The sequence below is a fragment of the Parambassis ranga genome, chromosome 7, assembly GCF_900634625.1.
Source record: "Parambassis ranga chromosome 7, fParRan2.1, whole genome shotgun sequence".
NCBI classification, from domain to species: Eukaryota; Metazoa; Chordata; class Actinopteri; family Ambassidae; genus Parambassis; species Parambassis ranga.
The window spans coordinates 11697253-11714213 of NC_041028.1; the positions used below are offsets into that span (position 1 = coordinate 11697253).

Sequence of the window (16961 nt, forward strand, 5' to 3'; positions counted from 1 at the left end):
ATTCATGTGTGAGTGCACAGTGAAAGGTTCATACATCACTCTGGAGGTTTTAATGGTCCCAACTGGTCTTTGGTAAAGCCAAATTATTTCAAGCTCCATGAATTAAAAAGGCCAATCAAACTACTTAACTGTGGGGTTGTGTACAAATTGACATGTAACACAACAGAAGCTCATAACAGTCAGAAGACTTTTACTCTAATTGTTTGAATGGATAGCCATGTATACATCTTAGTACAACAGACTGAGATGTCTGTATTAATCTATGGCATACACCTTGATGGCTCTTCTGCAGACTGACATTTGAGAGTCATTCAATGTACTGTACTTATACCATCCCTCTCTACACAACAATAGAGCAGCTGAAGAAGTGTTTGTGGGCCTACATCTCAGCTGCCTCGTCCTCTGTGCTCAACTGAAACACATCAGAATAAAACACTGAGCGCACTGACACACCACTTGATATGTTGTTGTGAGGCCTGATCATACTGCAGCAATTTGTCTTGTGAACATGTGTGTGTAACAAAATGATGATTTCAGTGCAAAGCTGCTGGCTTACACTGTGCGACACAATTGGAGTCGAGTCATTGATTTTTGGTGGAACTTATATTCCTTGTACAGTCCCAACGCCATTTCATGACAGAGTAACAAATAATTTATGTCAGTGCAGAGAAAATGTGTAGTGAAAGTGGCTATAAAGGACATCATGTTCCCCGTGCCTAGGATTAAGATTACCAATCCAAAGATGAGACGTGACTCCAGAGGAAAAGTTAAGTGAGAAAACATTTAATAGTGGAATTTGTCATGTGACCCAATAGATTATTATGTCACATAATTAATTATGGTGTTAAAATTGGGGGCTTGAGCATGACTGCAGTTCCTGAAACACAGCATGACCTGGTTAATCTATGACATTAATTTTTACTGTATACAACAATCATGTTAACACACAACATTTTAAATACTCTATTCTTGTTCCAAACTTTTTTTGGGACATGCTAGCTATAATAAGCAGGAAGCAGTCAAACTGCAGCTCAGTTTTAGACAGGTATAAAGATACAGAGCTAATCAGCTTTCTTGGGCTTTCTAATTAAATTATTGTACCTGGCTAGTTACACTACATTGAGACAGCATCAAATCACACTGCAGGGACTGAGGGAAGGAAGACAGCAGAACAGCTATCTGTGGCACTGTGCTTAGACTGCAAAATCATTAAAAGAAAACACATGCCAGCAGGGGACAAACTTTTTTTTAAATAAAAATGTATCGAAGCAGCCAGTTCCTCTTACTATACTCAGGGACACACAATACCTGAAAGAACACCCAGCACCGCCTCACACAGCCAAGAATATGTCAACCTTTTACTGAAAGAGATGGTAGTAAATACAGAGAGAATAGAATGAAGAGGAGTACTTGTGTGTATGTGTGCATGGATGCAATCAAACTTTTTATCACTTCAGGTCTTTTATGTGAACAGAGTGTGGTTTATCTTTTCAGTCTCCCTGGCCTTTGTTACGATACACAATGCACGTGTTAATGGACACTTTCTCCTCATAAATTCCTTCTTTTCTTTTCTTTTCTTTTTTTCTGTGCTCCTCTTCTCAACAGTGCAGCCTTGCACTGCAAAAACCTTGAAACAACCCTGTATGAAATATCAGCCTGCAAGTCGCAGCGTGTGAACTAAAGGAGAAAAAATAGCAGTGAACGGTGAAGAAGGCAAAGTAAGAATGGTGGAATGTATTATCACCTATGCCACAGCAGATATATAATAGAAGACCTTGTGGATATGTAGTAGTTACAACTTTCTGAGTCCTTGTAAAATATTTTGAAGGATAAATCTTCTTTGAATCACATAAAACAGAAGAGTGCTGCTGCATTATTCACTGTAGCTTCAACTTTCAACTAAGCTGCACCACCCACACGTCAATTAGTCAGGTCAAAGCAGGTACTTTCCTTAAGTACCTAGTAAAGGATTGCTGCTGCTTTAATAGTTAAGAAAGAAATGCAGCTCTTTCAATATTATAACAGTTGAGGATTTCTTCTGATAGGCCCTGTTTGTGCATCAAAGCTGTTGTTCCTGCTGTTTCTTTGCGGGCATGTAAAGGGTTTTCTTTTGCTTTTCAGCCAGCAGAGGTTTTATTCCACAGTAGAACTCTTCTTAACTTCCACAATTCCCCTTAACTGCAATTTCTTAATGACAGTAGAGACTGGAGGCAGCAGGGCTTTGATAGCTTTTTATAGCCTTCCATGTCTTTGTAAGCTCCAGTTAGCTTCATTGTTTACAGACAGAAACACTAACTTTGCCCACTGCAGATGTTATCATGACAAATGATTATATTAACAGTTCCTGAGCTGCATCTCAGTGCGTTACAGTACCTGTGACTACAGGTTATTTTTATTGGATAGGTGCAGTCATTTCTACTCATTCCTTTTGATTTTTGAACATCTGCATATGTCAGACTAAGAATATTAAGGTCCCAGATTTATGACCTTCAAGACAATGTTATTTTTTTCCTCCCATAATCATCTTCACACACCCCAGCTTTTAACTCTTTTTACCCCAGGCAAGGCACATACATGAGGAGGGTGGGTCAAAGTTAAAATGTCAACTCGAAGCTTTTGTTTGAACAGAGGCCTGAAGGCATGAAACCTTATAAGGCTGATGTGCTGTAAGTCTAAAATTGATCAATCTTCAAGCTTAACTGCCTGCTCTTCTTCTTCATTCTATCATAACTTGTGACCAATTTATGCAGCCACAACCAGCAATCTTTTCTTTCTTTATAAGCTGTGTAATATCCAGCAACTTATGTTTAGTCCTCATCGAAATGTAACCAGCAGCCACCAGGTGCAAGCTTCCGTAGCCACCTTCTCTCTCCAGCGACACCTCTGCTGCCAATTCGCTGCTGCCAGACATCAGCCCAGATTAGCTGCCCGTGGGTCTTTTTAACGGCCATTTGAAGGGCAGGCAGAAGGTATTACAACCGGCGACTGGTTGCACCAGTTGGCTGTTAGCCTTGTGTCAAGCCTGAATCCAAGGTGGAATTCAGAAATAGAAAACACCCCTCTAGTATCACCTTGGCACAGACATGCTACATCACGGATCCAAGAGCAAATGAGGTGTAAGTGTTAAGTGGAAATTCCTTGTAAGGCTTTTAATAATAATAAACACAAACAAAAAGAAGTGCCAAACACAATGTACACAACGTGCTGTAAAATATGATCATTTTATTCCGGGCTGCAAAGATGGTGCAGCAAGTCTGACTGTCTTTTCAGGGCGAGGTATCATGTGATGAAGACTCATCTCTGCTTGGACCTGTAGTGTTTTGGTCACTTTTAGTTCACAAAGATGAATAGGTGAATAATAAAAAGCTTTGCATGCTGTCTGCCTCTTGCTCTTAAACTCCTGACATTTTCAGCCCAAAATAGCAAACCCTGTGCCCAAACAATTACTGGCAATAAGCCAAACTCAAAATTGAATTTTTTAGGTTAGTTTCTTCTGTAAAAGAAAATAAAAACAGAAGTCAATAGATACAAACACATATAATAGGATATCTTTTAAGCAATGTAATGTGCTCCAGAACAAACACACATGCAGCCGCGCAGTGTGTGTAAAATGTGTCGACTGTTAGTGATGTAACTGATCTCCAGATCTAAAATTAGACTACAGTGTGGTATTTGAAGTTAAACGTACAGTAACAGCTTGAAAGGCTAATTTATTCAGCAGCACAAGCGGCTTCTGAGTGGCGGTGAGTTGCAGACATGCACACAGACTTGTACCAACACACAATCCTTAAAAACAAATATTTCCTTTGAAGACTGCTTAAATAAAGCCTTCCAGCACTGACACGACTAATCGAGACATCTGGAAATGCAACTTTTTGACTTGATGACCTTTTGAGTTCTACATTTCAGCAGTCCTCTTTAATGAAGCTGTGAGAAAGTGACAAAGCCTGAATATAATCAGACTGCTGTGTTCAACTTTTCAGCAGCATTTCATGGAAACACACAGGCACAGACACACAAAGACTGAATTAACGGAATGACACTCCCTGATGCTTTTCTGTGGTCATGTGACAGGTCTGGCTGATAATGTCAATCTGTGTGTGGTTTTATACGGTACCATTACATATCCATTATAACAGTGTTGTGCAGCCCAGTTGTTGCATTCTGGTATAATTATATGATGTGAGTCACATAAAAAAAACAACTCTAACAAGTCTGTCTGAGCATTTCTGAGTATCTACATCTGATGTGTGTAAATTACAGTGGACAGGCCTGGATATTGTTGCTGGAAACAATTTAACTGCCACTCTCCCAGAGGCTAAAGGAGGGCTTCGATGGGGGCAGGTGTTTTGGAAAGTGTCAGCACATGAGAAAAAATGGAAGTGCTCAGTAGAGAGCACTCACACCCACACATACAGTTCCACATTCTCCCTTTTCTTTACTGTCCTTTTGTTCCCTATACTCCCCCTGCCCTGTATGATTTTCTCTCATTAATCAGAATACATATGCAGGCAAAGCTGTGTCCTTATGAAATCTTTCACCTTGTTCTTGTCCTCCTCCTCTCTACGGTGCTCTTGAATATTTCTTCTCCCTCTCTGTCTCTATGTCCCTCCTATAAGCCTATTTTTTCCTGGAAGTCTGGTTTGACTTCTTTGCATTGACCTTCCTATTTAAACCAGTGTGCACATCATGGCTTATTCAGCTTGTGACATCATTGCCACTTAATGTGCAGAAGCAGCACCTGTCTCCATAATGATCCAGTGTTTGCTGCTTACGTTTGTTTCACCTCTCCTTCCCTGTCTCTGTCTTACTGCAGAACTGAGATGAATTTGCTGATAACACAGCCCTTCTGTTCTCATTCTGATGAAACTTGTAGTGATATACGTGGCCTTGGCCACTGCAGGGGTTGTGAGTGTGTGTGTGTGTGTGTGTACTGTATGTATTTTTTCCTGAGTCTGCACACCCAGAAAATGAGTACAGACATAATGCACCAGCTGCTTTATGCTGCAGGAGAGTGTGTACTTATAACAATGTGCACATTAAAATAAACAATAAATTGCCTTATATAGATATTATGCACATTAAAGTTATTATTAAAAAGTTACCAGGAGTGACTTTCCTTGTTTTTCTGAGCACTCACTACTTTCACGGCATTGACAAACACTAATAGGAGAGAACTGGCAGCTAAATGGACCCCAAGCAGGACATCCTAATGAGGGAAGGGCCTCTGGGGGATGGGATCCATACTGGAGCTGGCAACTTTTACTGAAAAGCTATTCTAGAGTCACTTTTGTACTGGTGCATATTTGATCCTCTCTGCAAGACTTCCTTGAGAGGATCATGTCATAATGTGCTGGAACATTCAACACACACATGTGATGTTAGACCTGAGTGACCCCACAGTCAGATAACAGTCAGATATCTTGTGGACATAAATACAGTCTTTAAAGATTATATGCTACACCCACTAAAGAAATACACAACAATTGTTTCTCGCTTCAGTAGCATGTGATGATGCTAACAGCAAATGCTAGGACAGCTGATGAAGTTTTAGAAGTGCTACCACTGCTTTGACCTAATGAATGAATGAAATGAAATGAAATGAAATCTGAATCTGTATCTGAAGTGTAACAGAAAGGAAACCCTTAAACTGCTCTGATTCAGCAAAAGTAATCAAATTTTACCTTTATCAAGTGAGGCATCCGGAGAGTTGAAGTCCATGAGGCTGCTGATTTCAGTTTTGTAGCAGAGGTCCGTGGCTGGCTGCTTTTGCCGTGCGTGCGGAGAGGAATCTAGGAGAAGAACAAATACCAACCACGGTTAACTTGACAGATAACATGTGAAGAGACGAGGACAAAGTAAACACAAGCAGTGTAATGCACAGCATGCAGGTGGTATCAAAACATATCATTTTTGATACCACCTGATATATATATATGTATATATATATCAAATATATGTATATATATGTATATATATATATATCAAACGATATCATATATATAAAATATTGATGTTTTAACAATACATTTAAATTGGTAGAATTTCTGTGTTTAACAGTATGCAAAAGCAAAAGAACAGAAGCTGTAAATTGTATATCTGTCATTATAAATAGCAATATCAACAGAGAGACAAAAAAAAGATGCTCATCATTTAAAGTTTCCCTCCGTGCACAAACACATATTGTGGGTTTCTAAATGAGTGCAGGAACTAGAATGATTAATGCAGCACAACACAACTACACAAAAATCCCCCTCAGTACACACATAATGAACTTTTACTCCTCACTCCTCCTCACACCGCACTAACCCCACATAGCTTTCCATTCATTAACACAGCTACTGTCTCCAGGGAGAACATGAATGCACAGCCGTAGCAAAAGCATATACGAGCTGAAACACATGCATGCGCACAAACACAGATGCTGCTTTGAGAGACGGCTGCTATACTCCCATATATATTAGCATTTTTATGGCCAGAGTGTGATTTGATTTCCGGTGAGGTTCAGTGGTTTCTAATATAGTTTTTGGTTCCCACCAGTGGCACATAGTGAATGCATATTGTGTGCATTGCTCCAGGTCACCTCACATAAAAGTGTTTACTAAAATGACTTCAACATGTGCAGTCAAACTCTGCACTCTCCCAGTCTTTAGAAGAATTATTTGTATAAGTAAACAACTATAAAACATGCAGTATATTATTATTTCTCTTTCCCTGTCCCTTTACTACTCTGAAGTGAACTTAAATCTAATGTGACAACTCTTCAATAACTCCATACATTCTCTGACCTTTCAAATATGTTGGAGGATTGGTAAACTACAACAACCTTGCTGCCAGACCTTATTAAATATCTGAAAACTGATGAAGCTGCTTGGAGGAGGAGTGAAACGTCTTCAAGAACACTCTACAGCCTTTTGAATGAAAAGGACCTGGATGACTGAGCATCTTCATTGACATGTAGAATATGACAATAATTAAAAATGGCAGTTTTCATGCACTAAAACCTTATCCGTCTCCTTTAATCCAAGAGTCAGGACACCCATCACGAATGCACAAAATACAGGCAGGGAGAAGAGGGGGAAGAATTAAAATGCTGCAGCTGTCAACTTCACAAAGAACTTCCTGTTCTCTGTGCCATCCCCTCCACCACCCCTCTATTAAGATGCTACAATAGTTGAATTACAGTACACTTAGCACGGCTGTGTCTATAGGAGCTGAAGCTGCAAGGGTGGTGCTGTCATTATGTCATTACAGACGTAAGTGTGTTAGTAAAATGTGTGTAAGTGTTGCCTTTACTGCCTTGCAAATACATAAGGATGTTGCAGACTTTGACTCCAGCAACACTGTTGTCAGTTTTCTGAATAATGTAAAAATTCACACTGCATACTTCTCTGCCAGGCTCAAGCTGCTGTTGCCCGGTAGCCTCATGAAAATGTTTTATCCTCCCCACATCGTGCATTTGACAGGTTCCCACCGATATTGAGGAACTAAAGGAAAGGGAAAGAGTACTGTGGAATAAATGCCAAGAATGATGGCTGATGATCTGTTTGGGAATATGCTGCAGAGTGAGCTCAGCTGTACCAGGACATTTTATTTACTGAGTATGTAATGAAATAAATGACCACTAAACCTGTTTGGATCATTTTCGATTTTATTTTCCTACAATATTCAAAATGTATAGTTAACTCTCTTCGTATTTCTTCGGCCAGGCAAGGTCATTTTTCCCAACAGGATTTATCAAGGATAGTTGTTACTGTCCATGGCCCTGAATCAATGCCTTCACTGAACATGTGGTCCACTGAGATCTGAGAACCTCATATTGATCTTTCAATCTTAAGCTCATTCACTAAAGTCAAACAGACACTGCACTGCAGGGGCTCACAATACACAAGACTTGTATCAATTAATATATCATCTCTTTTGTTACCCTCGTTACCTGTTTGTGCTTCCTGCTATGCTGCACTTTGGAAGCTCTCTGTAAGCCTAGTAAAAATTTTGGATGATCTCTTCAGGACATAAGATAACAGCATAATTTCCTGTCTCTGATTCCAGGTTCCCTCCTGATCTTTCCTCATTTCCTCCCTCACAAGCCAGTGGGAATTTTACTTGACAAAAGACACAGTAAGCTAACACATCATCTCACTGCAAGTGTGGATATATCTGCCAGGCAGGAGGATGTGCCGAACTGATAACAATGCAAGCATGCTAATTAAAGCAAAACTAATACGTTTAGACAAGCTTGTCAGTTTTTTTTTATCATTGTCACTGTAGAAGAAGGTGTCTCTTGTAAAACATTCTATCCACCTCTCATGCAGCAGATGTGTTGCTGGAGGATGTGCAGAGTCAAAGCTGGTGATATTGTGGCTTTCGCCGCAATCTTATAATTTGTGTACTGGAAAGCAGTGGTGGAAAGTAACTAAGTATTTGTACTTCGTTACTGTACTTAAGTAATTTTTTTATGTATTTATACTTTACTTAAGTAAAAAAATAGTGCATACTTTATGCTTTTACTCCATTACATTTTGCAGCTATTATCTGTACTTTCTACTCCACTACATTTCTACAATGTTTGTTTAATATGTATTCGTTGCATGAGTACTTTTACTTTTAATACTTTAAGTACATTTAAAAGTAAGTACTTAAGACTTTTACTTAAGTAGGATTGTTAATGTAGCACTTTTACTTTTACTTGAGTATATATTTTGCTGAGTAATTGTACTTTTACTTAAGTACCGAGCTTCCGTACTTCCTCCACCACTGCTGGAAAGTGATGATTTCTGGGAAAGCGTAACCATAAATACATTTAAATCTAATCACACTATAGTTTCCTTCTCCTTTGAGCCTTGAGGGGAAAAAAGAAGTGTGGGTAGGTAAATATTTCATTCATACAAGCTCTGACATCCTCATTTTTTCTTACGGTAAGTCATGTTTAGAGTTTGTGGAAAGCTTTCAAAGCCACACTGCAATATTCTTGTAAAATATAGGGTTTCATGAGAAAATGAACTGCACGGCAGCAGATTTTTTTGTTGCTGTTGTTCTTTCTTTCTCTTTTTTTTAAAACGCTGATGAGAATTTATGACTTTCAGTTTACTTTATCAACAATAAGCAGTTTTATTACTGAGCACAGTGCTGAGGCAAAAGGTAATTCTGCTGTGATAAAACAAATAATGATTTGGCACAGAGACTCAAAACAACTGTTGTACTCCGGAGTCGCAACAACGCTGTTTGATTATAACAAATGTCAGATGGTTGTTCTAAACCTTTAGCCAGGTGTGCGGAGAATGATGAAGAAAACAAACTGCTTGCCTACAACAGTCAGGTATAGTGGTACATTAAACCTCGCAAAAAGTGAGTAGAGTTGTTACTACTATTACTGGTAAGATGACAGCAGACTGTAAGGGATGTAAGACAAACATCAGCCAGCTGGTACTTGCAAGATAAAGGCATTTTATTTGTTTAGCCTGTTGGCTTTAAGAATGTGAACATGATGTCTTTAAACAAGCCTTTCCCCCTGGTTAACGCACTGTGAAAAAAAAAGATCTGTGTGTCTTCATTGACCCTTATTTTCATGGACGTCCGATGCTAACCTGTACTTTGTCACACTAAAACATGTGTGGAGGACTCAGACATTGCCCACCAGAACCCCCTGTTGTTCTTTCTCTCAGCAGGAATGCAACACAAAAGAGCGTGCTATAGAGTGGCATCTCCCAAAATAAACCAGAGGCAGACAAGCCTGCTTTACCTCACTGAGTCAGGAAGAACACCGAGTTCAAACTAAAGTCTCTATTGTGCCTTTTTGAAAGAAGTCAGTCACTTGCTTATGGGGATCTGAGTGTTTCAGTCAAAAGATCATCCATGAAGATGAGGGAAATATTCATGCAGCATTTAGAGTGCCACTCTGAGTGCTGATCCTCTCCCAGTACATACCAGTATTAAAGGGACAGCTGCTCCTGAAATAAAATATGACACTTTTTTCCTGCAGCGTTGATAATCTGTCATTGTACACAAAAAACACAAGTATATTCCCCTTTAACCACTCAGAGGGAACATACCCTCCATGGAACACATGTCGTCTTAATAATGAACTCATCTTATAGAGGACTTTGGTCTCGCAGCAGGAAGAAGACTCCCCTGCTCTCTTAATAAGCAAATCATGATTGGATAAAACCAGCCACTTCTAGCAGGTTACAGTACTAGAAATGCCACTCTACATCCACAGACATTCGCAGGCTTGAGGAGATTATTGCAGAGGTAATTTGAATGCTCACACTTCTAATAAGTTAAATTCTCCTTGAACATCCCAGCAACCCAGAAGGAAAGATTGAGAGGAATTACAAGTCTTTATGGTTGGATAGTTCTGTCGCTGTCTCATACTCTGCTGTCACTGCCCTTCATAGCTTAAGTCCTCTCTATGTCTTCAGCTGGCTGACTCCACTACCCCGCCATCACCTGTCCTTTCCCCCCTCATTTTCTGCTCTTTCTCTGTCACTGTTTAATGGGGTTCCCCAAGCTACCCTCTCCTGTGAGTCTGTCATATTTTATCTGCTGGCACAGAGCAGGAAAAGGCGACGGCTGGAACAAAAGAAGACCCTAATGAGTAGTGGAGGTGATTAAGGAATGAATAGACGCTGCTGCTGGAACCTTCACCGAGCTGCCCGCGTGCCCCGGCTCAGCCTGCAATCTGCAGATAGACACTGCCTCACTTTTCTTACATCTGCCACTCGCCTTTAATTGCACTGACATTTTCTGGTCCTGGGGCTGCCGGACTTGTGATAAAGCTTGCATATTCATGCATTAATCACCACCAGCCAGGACAAGCCTTTCCCCCTGCTTCACCTGTCTCAAGACCCCAATTCAGGGTACCCTATAAATATCCTGCAGATAAATGGAACAAATGGACCAGATGTGTGAATATAAGAAGCCAGTGCTTAATGTTTAGCCGCCCACACTAACCACTCTAGATCTCAAGATTTCTCGTTGTCAATTCATATTGTAATGAAAGGCTGCTGGATGTGCTGCGCAGGCGTTTTAAGAAAGTGTGCAGGCTGGGGTGTGTTATTAGTTGGTATAAAGACTCTGGAGAAAATGAGCTGCTGCCTGAGAGACCAAATCGAGGAGAAGTGGGCTTTTGTTAGCACGTGAATGTCATATTCACAGTAGCCATCAGGGGAATGAACACATCACCTCTGCCTGTAGAGTGAAAAATGTCCCATTTGCTTAGATCCTTCACAAAGCAGAGGCAGGTCCCTGCAAGCACTACACTTTTTAAAATGGCCTGAGCAAGACCACCACTTTTACACCATGTTCACTGCTGGAATCAAAGCACTTTGACATCTCCTATCAGGAAACTGAGCGGTGATAAAACGTGCATCCTCTGACAACATGCTCTCTTTAGATCTTATTTGACAGGCTTTAAGTAATAACTGAATAATGCACAGGCACTTCTACATGGTCTCCAACAGCCTGAAAGAAAAATACCGTCAGTGAGCAAAATACTGTGAAGGACTTAAACCATATCACTTTAAGCTTTTTTATTATACTAGTAATATATACTATAGTATACTATATACTATATATACTATAGTATATAATATACTAGTAGAAAACATATATCTAATAAACTCATTCAAATTTGGTCTTAATAATGAATATGAAGATATTTAAATAATTATCCTCTAATGTAATTATACAAAACAATTAGAGGGTAAATTGAAAATAAATCCTTCTCAGCCCCCCTCAATATCTTCAAAATCATTTTAATAAATATCATCTATACAAATGTGTTATGAGTAATACCAATTATGAAGCATTACTACTGAAGGTTTCTTTTTTTTTTCTTTTCATTTCCCTCTACAGCACAATTGCAACATTATGTAGATTACAGGATCACAGGATTACAGATCACAGGAAACAGCTCAGTCAAAAGGTACAAAGTAACAGACACTAACTTTAAAAAGGAAAATGACTGTGACCTACTGGGTGGCATATATTCAACATTAAATGGGATGTGTTTATAATAACAAAACAAGGACAATGTGATGGATGTAATGAATCACTTTTATTTCTTTAATCACATGGGATCATAAAAACAACATAATGGTTCATCCAAAAGTTTTACATGACAAAAATCTGCCAAAACCGTTATCATCACTAATAATAACATGAGTGTGACATGTTTCTGTGCACACCCTCTAATGCTGCCTGCTATCAATACATTCAATACAATCCAGCACTGTCAACTCATCAAGAAACTACAGCACCTGAATGCCACCCCTCTCCTCACTCACTGGATACACAACTTCCTCAGCAATAGGCTACAGACCATGAAAATAGGGACATCATCAACCATCATTCAACACCGGTGTCCCTTCCTCTGCTCTACACAAATGAGTTGACTACCCACCACCACTTACTACAAATAAGCAGATGACACGGCCGTACTAGGACCACTCACAGACAACTGTTCCATCACAGATTTTGTACTGTGGTGTTCTGACTACCTCCAACTTGACATTGACAAAACAAATGAGCTGGTCATACACAAAAACACCCCTTGGTCACAATCCGATCACCATCCATGGTCAACCAGATGGGCAGGTCAGTACTTTCATATATGTTACCATGTGACTTACCATAGACAATAAGCTAAACTTCAATGAACATGTCACCGTCACACAGAAACACAACAGAGACATACGTAAACTAAGATCACTGTCTGCTGCCCCCCCCCCACCATCTGCTGCTACTTCAAAAAAGTATCATTAAACCCATTCTTCTCTACTGCGGCCCCTGTTTGTTCACTATACTAACTGTCACAAGCAAAAACAAACTCATTAAAATCTCACACATAGCATCCAAGATAACACACCTTCCCACTTTGAACAAAAACATGAAAACAGTTCTGTTTGCAAAAGAGAGTACAAACAGGTAGAACATGATAAAAAGGCTGTGAGTGTCTCAAACCTGATGTTAGGTAAGCTTTAGAGAAGAGGACGACAGGCTAAATGTTTACTAAGTTACAGCTCTGGGTGACTGGGTGCTGAATGTACGTCATCCAACACCAACACTACTCTCTCTATTCTCTGTATATTACACAGAAAAGGTAAAAATAAGTTCCTATCAAGATAAGTTAATGTGAAAAACATCTGATAACAACTAAAAAAAGCAATAGGAGAAGAAGCACAACCACCTTGTAGACATGCTGTTAAAAACATATTTGAATGCATGCAGGTATTTTAGGTGAGTGTGAGAACTGCTGGGAAAAAAAAGAAGGCACCATAATAAAGTAGGAGGACAGTAACCAGTGAGATATATGATGAAATTAACTAAGTCTCTTCAATCATTCAGCAGTGCAGGCTAATTATGGAGAGGATGGGGGAGGATGGTGAAGCAATTGAACAGACACACGTGATTTACCAGGAAGTCCTGTAATTATGATGCGTTTATATCTTATTGAAATTTAATATATTGCATCTGGACAAGGATGTTGTGTTTTTCTTTTTCTTTCCTTATTATCACTAAAAGTTCTGGTCAAGTATAAGTATCTGTTCTCTTTCAAGGAAACGTTAGATGTCCCTGACAGAAGCATTACAACTGACTGGAATTAATTAGTGTTTATAAAAAAAAATGGGGGAAACAAATAACTTCATTAAATTACAATGTTACTATCATTTAACAACATATCATTCTTATCTGTCTGTCTGTCTGTTTTTGTGATTGTGGGTGAGTCTGTCTGTCTGTCTGTCTGCTGACACAAAGTTTACTGTAGCTATTAAGGCAACTTTACCTCACTGCAATATCTTTCCACTTACAGACACACACAGGCCTCCCATTATAACAGAAATCCTCCCTCTTCTCCCAAACTCATCCAAGGCAATAACTCTTCCATCGCTCTCTGCACACAGCCCTCCTCGGCTCCACTTTCTCCTCTCATTCTGAAACTCTCTAACACCTGACAAATACCCATCTCCGTTCCTCACTTTTGCTTTCATTTGCCGACTGTAGATCATTTCTCCCACACTGTCCATGCCCCCCCTCCCTTTGCAGTCTGTGCTCCCACCCCTGATCGTCTCAGCTCATCCCCTGTCTGTCTCACCATCCTCTCACGTTCTGTACTGATTTCATCCACCTTTATCCTCCTTTCTTTTTTACTCTCAGGCTCTCTCTCTCGCTGTTCCTTCTCCATTTCCCTCACCTGCTCTCTCCAGTCTTTTGAAATGTGAGACTAAATAATGGGGGGAAATTAAAATTGATTGAGACAAGCACACACACACTTCAGCATGCTTACCTTTAACATTAAACACTCCCTCTGTTTTTAGGAAATGAAATGAGCATCTAAAGTGATGGCACTTAACAGCCATCTGGGCATAGTAACAACACCAACCCAATAAACGAGAGAGAGAAGCTGCTGGCAGATTGATGGAGTCTTGAACATGTGCACAGTTTATTCACAGTGTTCATAGTTATCTGCAGTGGGGCAGCACATTGTGGGAGGTGTATACTGGATTTTGTGGATCCCAGAGATTTTTTTTCTTGCCTCCTGACACTGTTGCTACTGACAACCACATCTGTGTTCCTCTTCAGCATGCAATATGGTTATTAACTGCCCATACTCTATGATTTGACTGCAACATTTGCGAAAACAAGAGCGGTAATACAGAACATGAAAAATGTCATGTGTAATGGAGGTATGGAGGATTTTTGAAAATGGTAAATGTATCCTTAAGTGTTTTTCAACAGTATTTCAAGGCTGGTATGATTGTCTACAGAAGCAGACTATTTTTCCTTCCTGTTTACGTTGTGGTCTAGGATCTACTGGGTTCACTAAATGATGTTATAAAGTAATATGTAAAAAGCCCCCTTCACACAGAGATTGTACTACACTAATTTCACTGTGCCAGCTCACCTTTCACACTGCAGTTCTGATTACATCCACCTTTGTTCAGCTGTTTTTGTTTGTTTCAGCTGATTGCCACATAAAACAGAAAGGAGTTGTGAGTTTAACCAACCAACATCAAGTTGTCTTTGCCAATTAGGCCCACTAAAAAGCACCTCATACAGATTTCTCCCTGAAAGAGCTCCTGAAGGAGATGTTCAGACAGAGGTAAAACACATACTTTAGCAGCAGTTTCCAACACCCAGCCCAAGTTTGCGTGTACAAATGTAAACTTCCCACTAGGTGAGTTGAGGTGAGAATATTGGAAATTTAGTCTTCCTTCTGCTTAAATTGTAGTGATTTTTTCAACACGGCCCGCTCTGCTAAAAAGCACACTGGTGAGCTTATTGACTTCTGACCTCCCTGACTCTTTTTATGTGGACTCGACTATAGGTGAAGGACACCAGGAGGGGGCAGTGAAAACTGCAGATTCCCAAGAAAATCTGTGTTGGCAAAGCCTTCTTCTCTTTGGCAGAAGGATTTGATGCCATATTGAAGACATTAAATGGTCTCCTGTGTCATTTTTCTCAAAGTTGGGAGCGCAGCAGGGCCTCTTACTGGACTAAACATCATGCACAGTTTGGATTTGAATAATTTGTGTTAATCTGATGCTGTTTTTTTTTTGGTTAAACGGGCTTTAATTTTCTGACTGAATTTTGTAATCTGCATAAGGATATTTTATGACTAATGCTTTTCTGTGGCTTGGTGCTCTGTTGATCCTCAGAGGTCAGAGGTGAGAGACTACTGTCCCTGCAGCTGTTAAGTATTGATGAAAAATTGTGGAAAAACTGAGGGAATAAACAGCTCAGAGAAGAAAAAGACTTTGCTCATAATAAAAAAAAAGGATCAACTGGGATTTGGGCAAATTTGAGTGATGCACTTTGTCAATACACATAACAGTGGAATGCACTGGTGAACTGGCTTTTTCTTGCCAATTAAGGCCATGAAAGGCAACACGGGAGATTCTGTCCATTCAGGCATTATTGTTATGCCTGAGTATACGTGTGTCTGTGCTGATGTGTCAGGCACGTGCGCTGTGTGATGGATGTGTTATGTTGCTGCCTGGAAGCAGGTACAAATGTTCCCAATTATGAAATGTGTGAAAACTGACAAGGAAAAAATTAAAGCAAAAGAAGGCACAACGCTGAAGTGAAGGGAGTGAGTGTGTGTGTGTAATTTAAGGTGTTTTTTTTAAATATTTATACAAGTGGGTTCATCTGAGGAATCATGCTGTGCAACAAAGTGATGAATCTGTTTACACTGTTGTGTGATGGGTGATGGACTTAATGAGCAGGATATGGCTGCATCAACTGGGACAGCTTGAGCAGGGCCAAAGCTAACATAATATTTATGCATGCTTAAACAGAACAGGAGGCATATGAAACGAAAAAACCTAACATGTGTTAATATTAACTCTCTGCATGAAGAAAATTGATGTCACAGAAATATGTTCCTTCACTGCGACCCTGTATATATCACATGATTAGAAACAGCTCTAAGGTTTACATTTAAAGTGTAGCCAGTGTACCATAGTTTGTGCTGTTTTTTTTGTAAATATACTACGTGGACAAAATCAATTGAAGTATGACATTAGCTGAATCTTTTGGATGTGAGTGTTTATTGTACCTTATCCAACTTTAGCTGAAGCCAGAGGTTAGTGGGTCTTTGCCAAGAGTGAAAAAAGTCTCTGCTGTCTGCAGCAGAGGGAAGGTGGAGCAGAGGAATGACATGCAGTGTGATCAGGGGGATCACTGCTGACATTTGTCATTAAGAGGTGGTAAATTGTACCAATAAGTAAGACATAAAGACAAACTTTAAGAGTAAACAGAAAGGTTTATGTCTTGACAGTTACTGTGTGTGATATAGAATCAATTCATATTTATATGTCTGTTCTTAGTCTTTTGAAGACTTGGAAGAAGCGCCATTCTTTAAAAAACAGATCTTAACTTGTTGTCATCCGGTTAGATTCAACAATAGTTTAATCCAGTGCTCAAAGAGAGATAATGTGTCTTATTTCCTCTATAAT

The 16961-nt window shown here is 39.6% G+C and overlaps 1 protein-coding gene across 2 annotated transcripts in view; it reads right to left on the reverse strand.

The window, feature by feature from the left end:
• The window catches only part of LOC114438964 (kazrin-like), an 80371-nt gene that overhangs the window by 28485 nt on the left and 34925 nt on the right, over positions 1-16961 (reverse strand). For both annotated transcript variants that reach the window (XM_028410638.1, XM_028410637.1), the window contains exon 2: positions 5685-5792. In XM_028410638.1, the coding sequence (XP_028266439.1) occupies positions 5685-5792 (108 nt within the window). The remainder of the gene's footprint in view (positions 1-5684; positions 5793-16961) is intronic.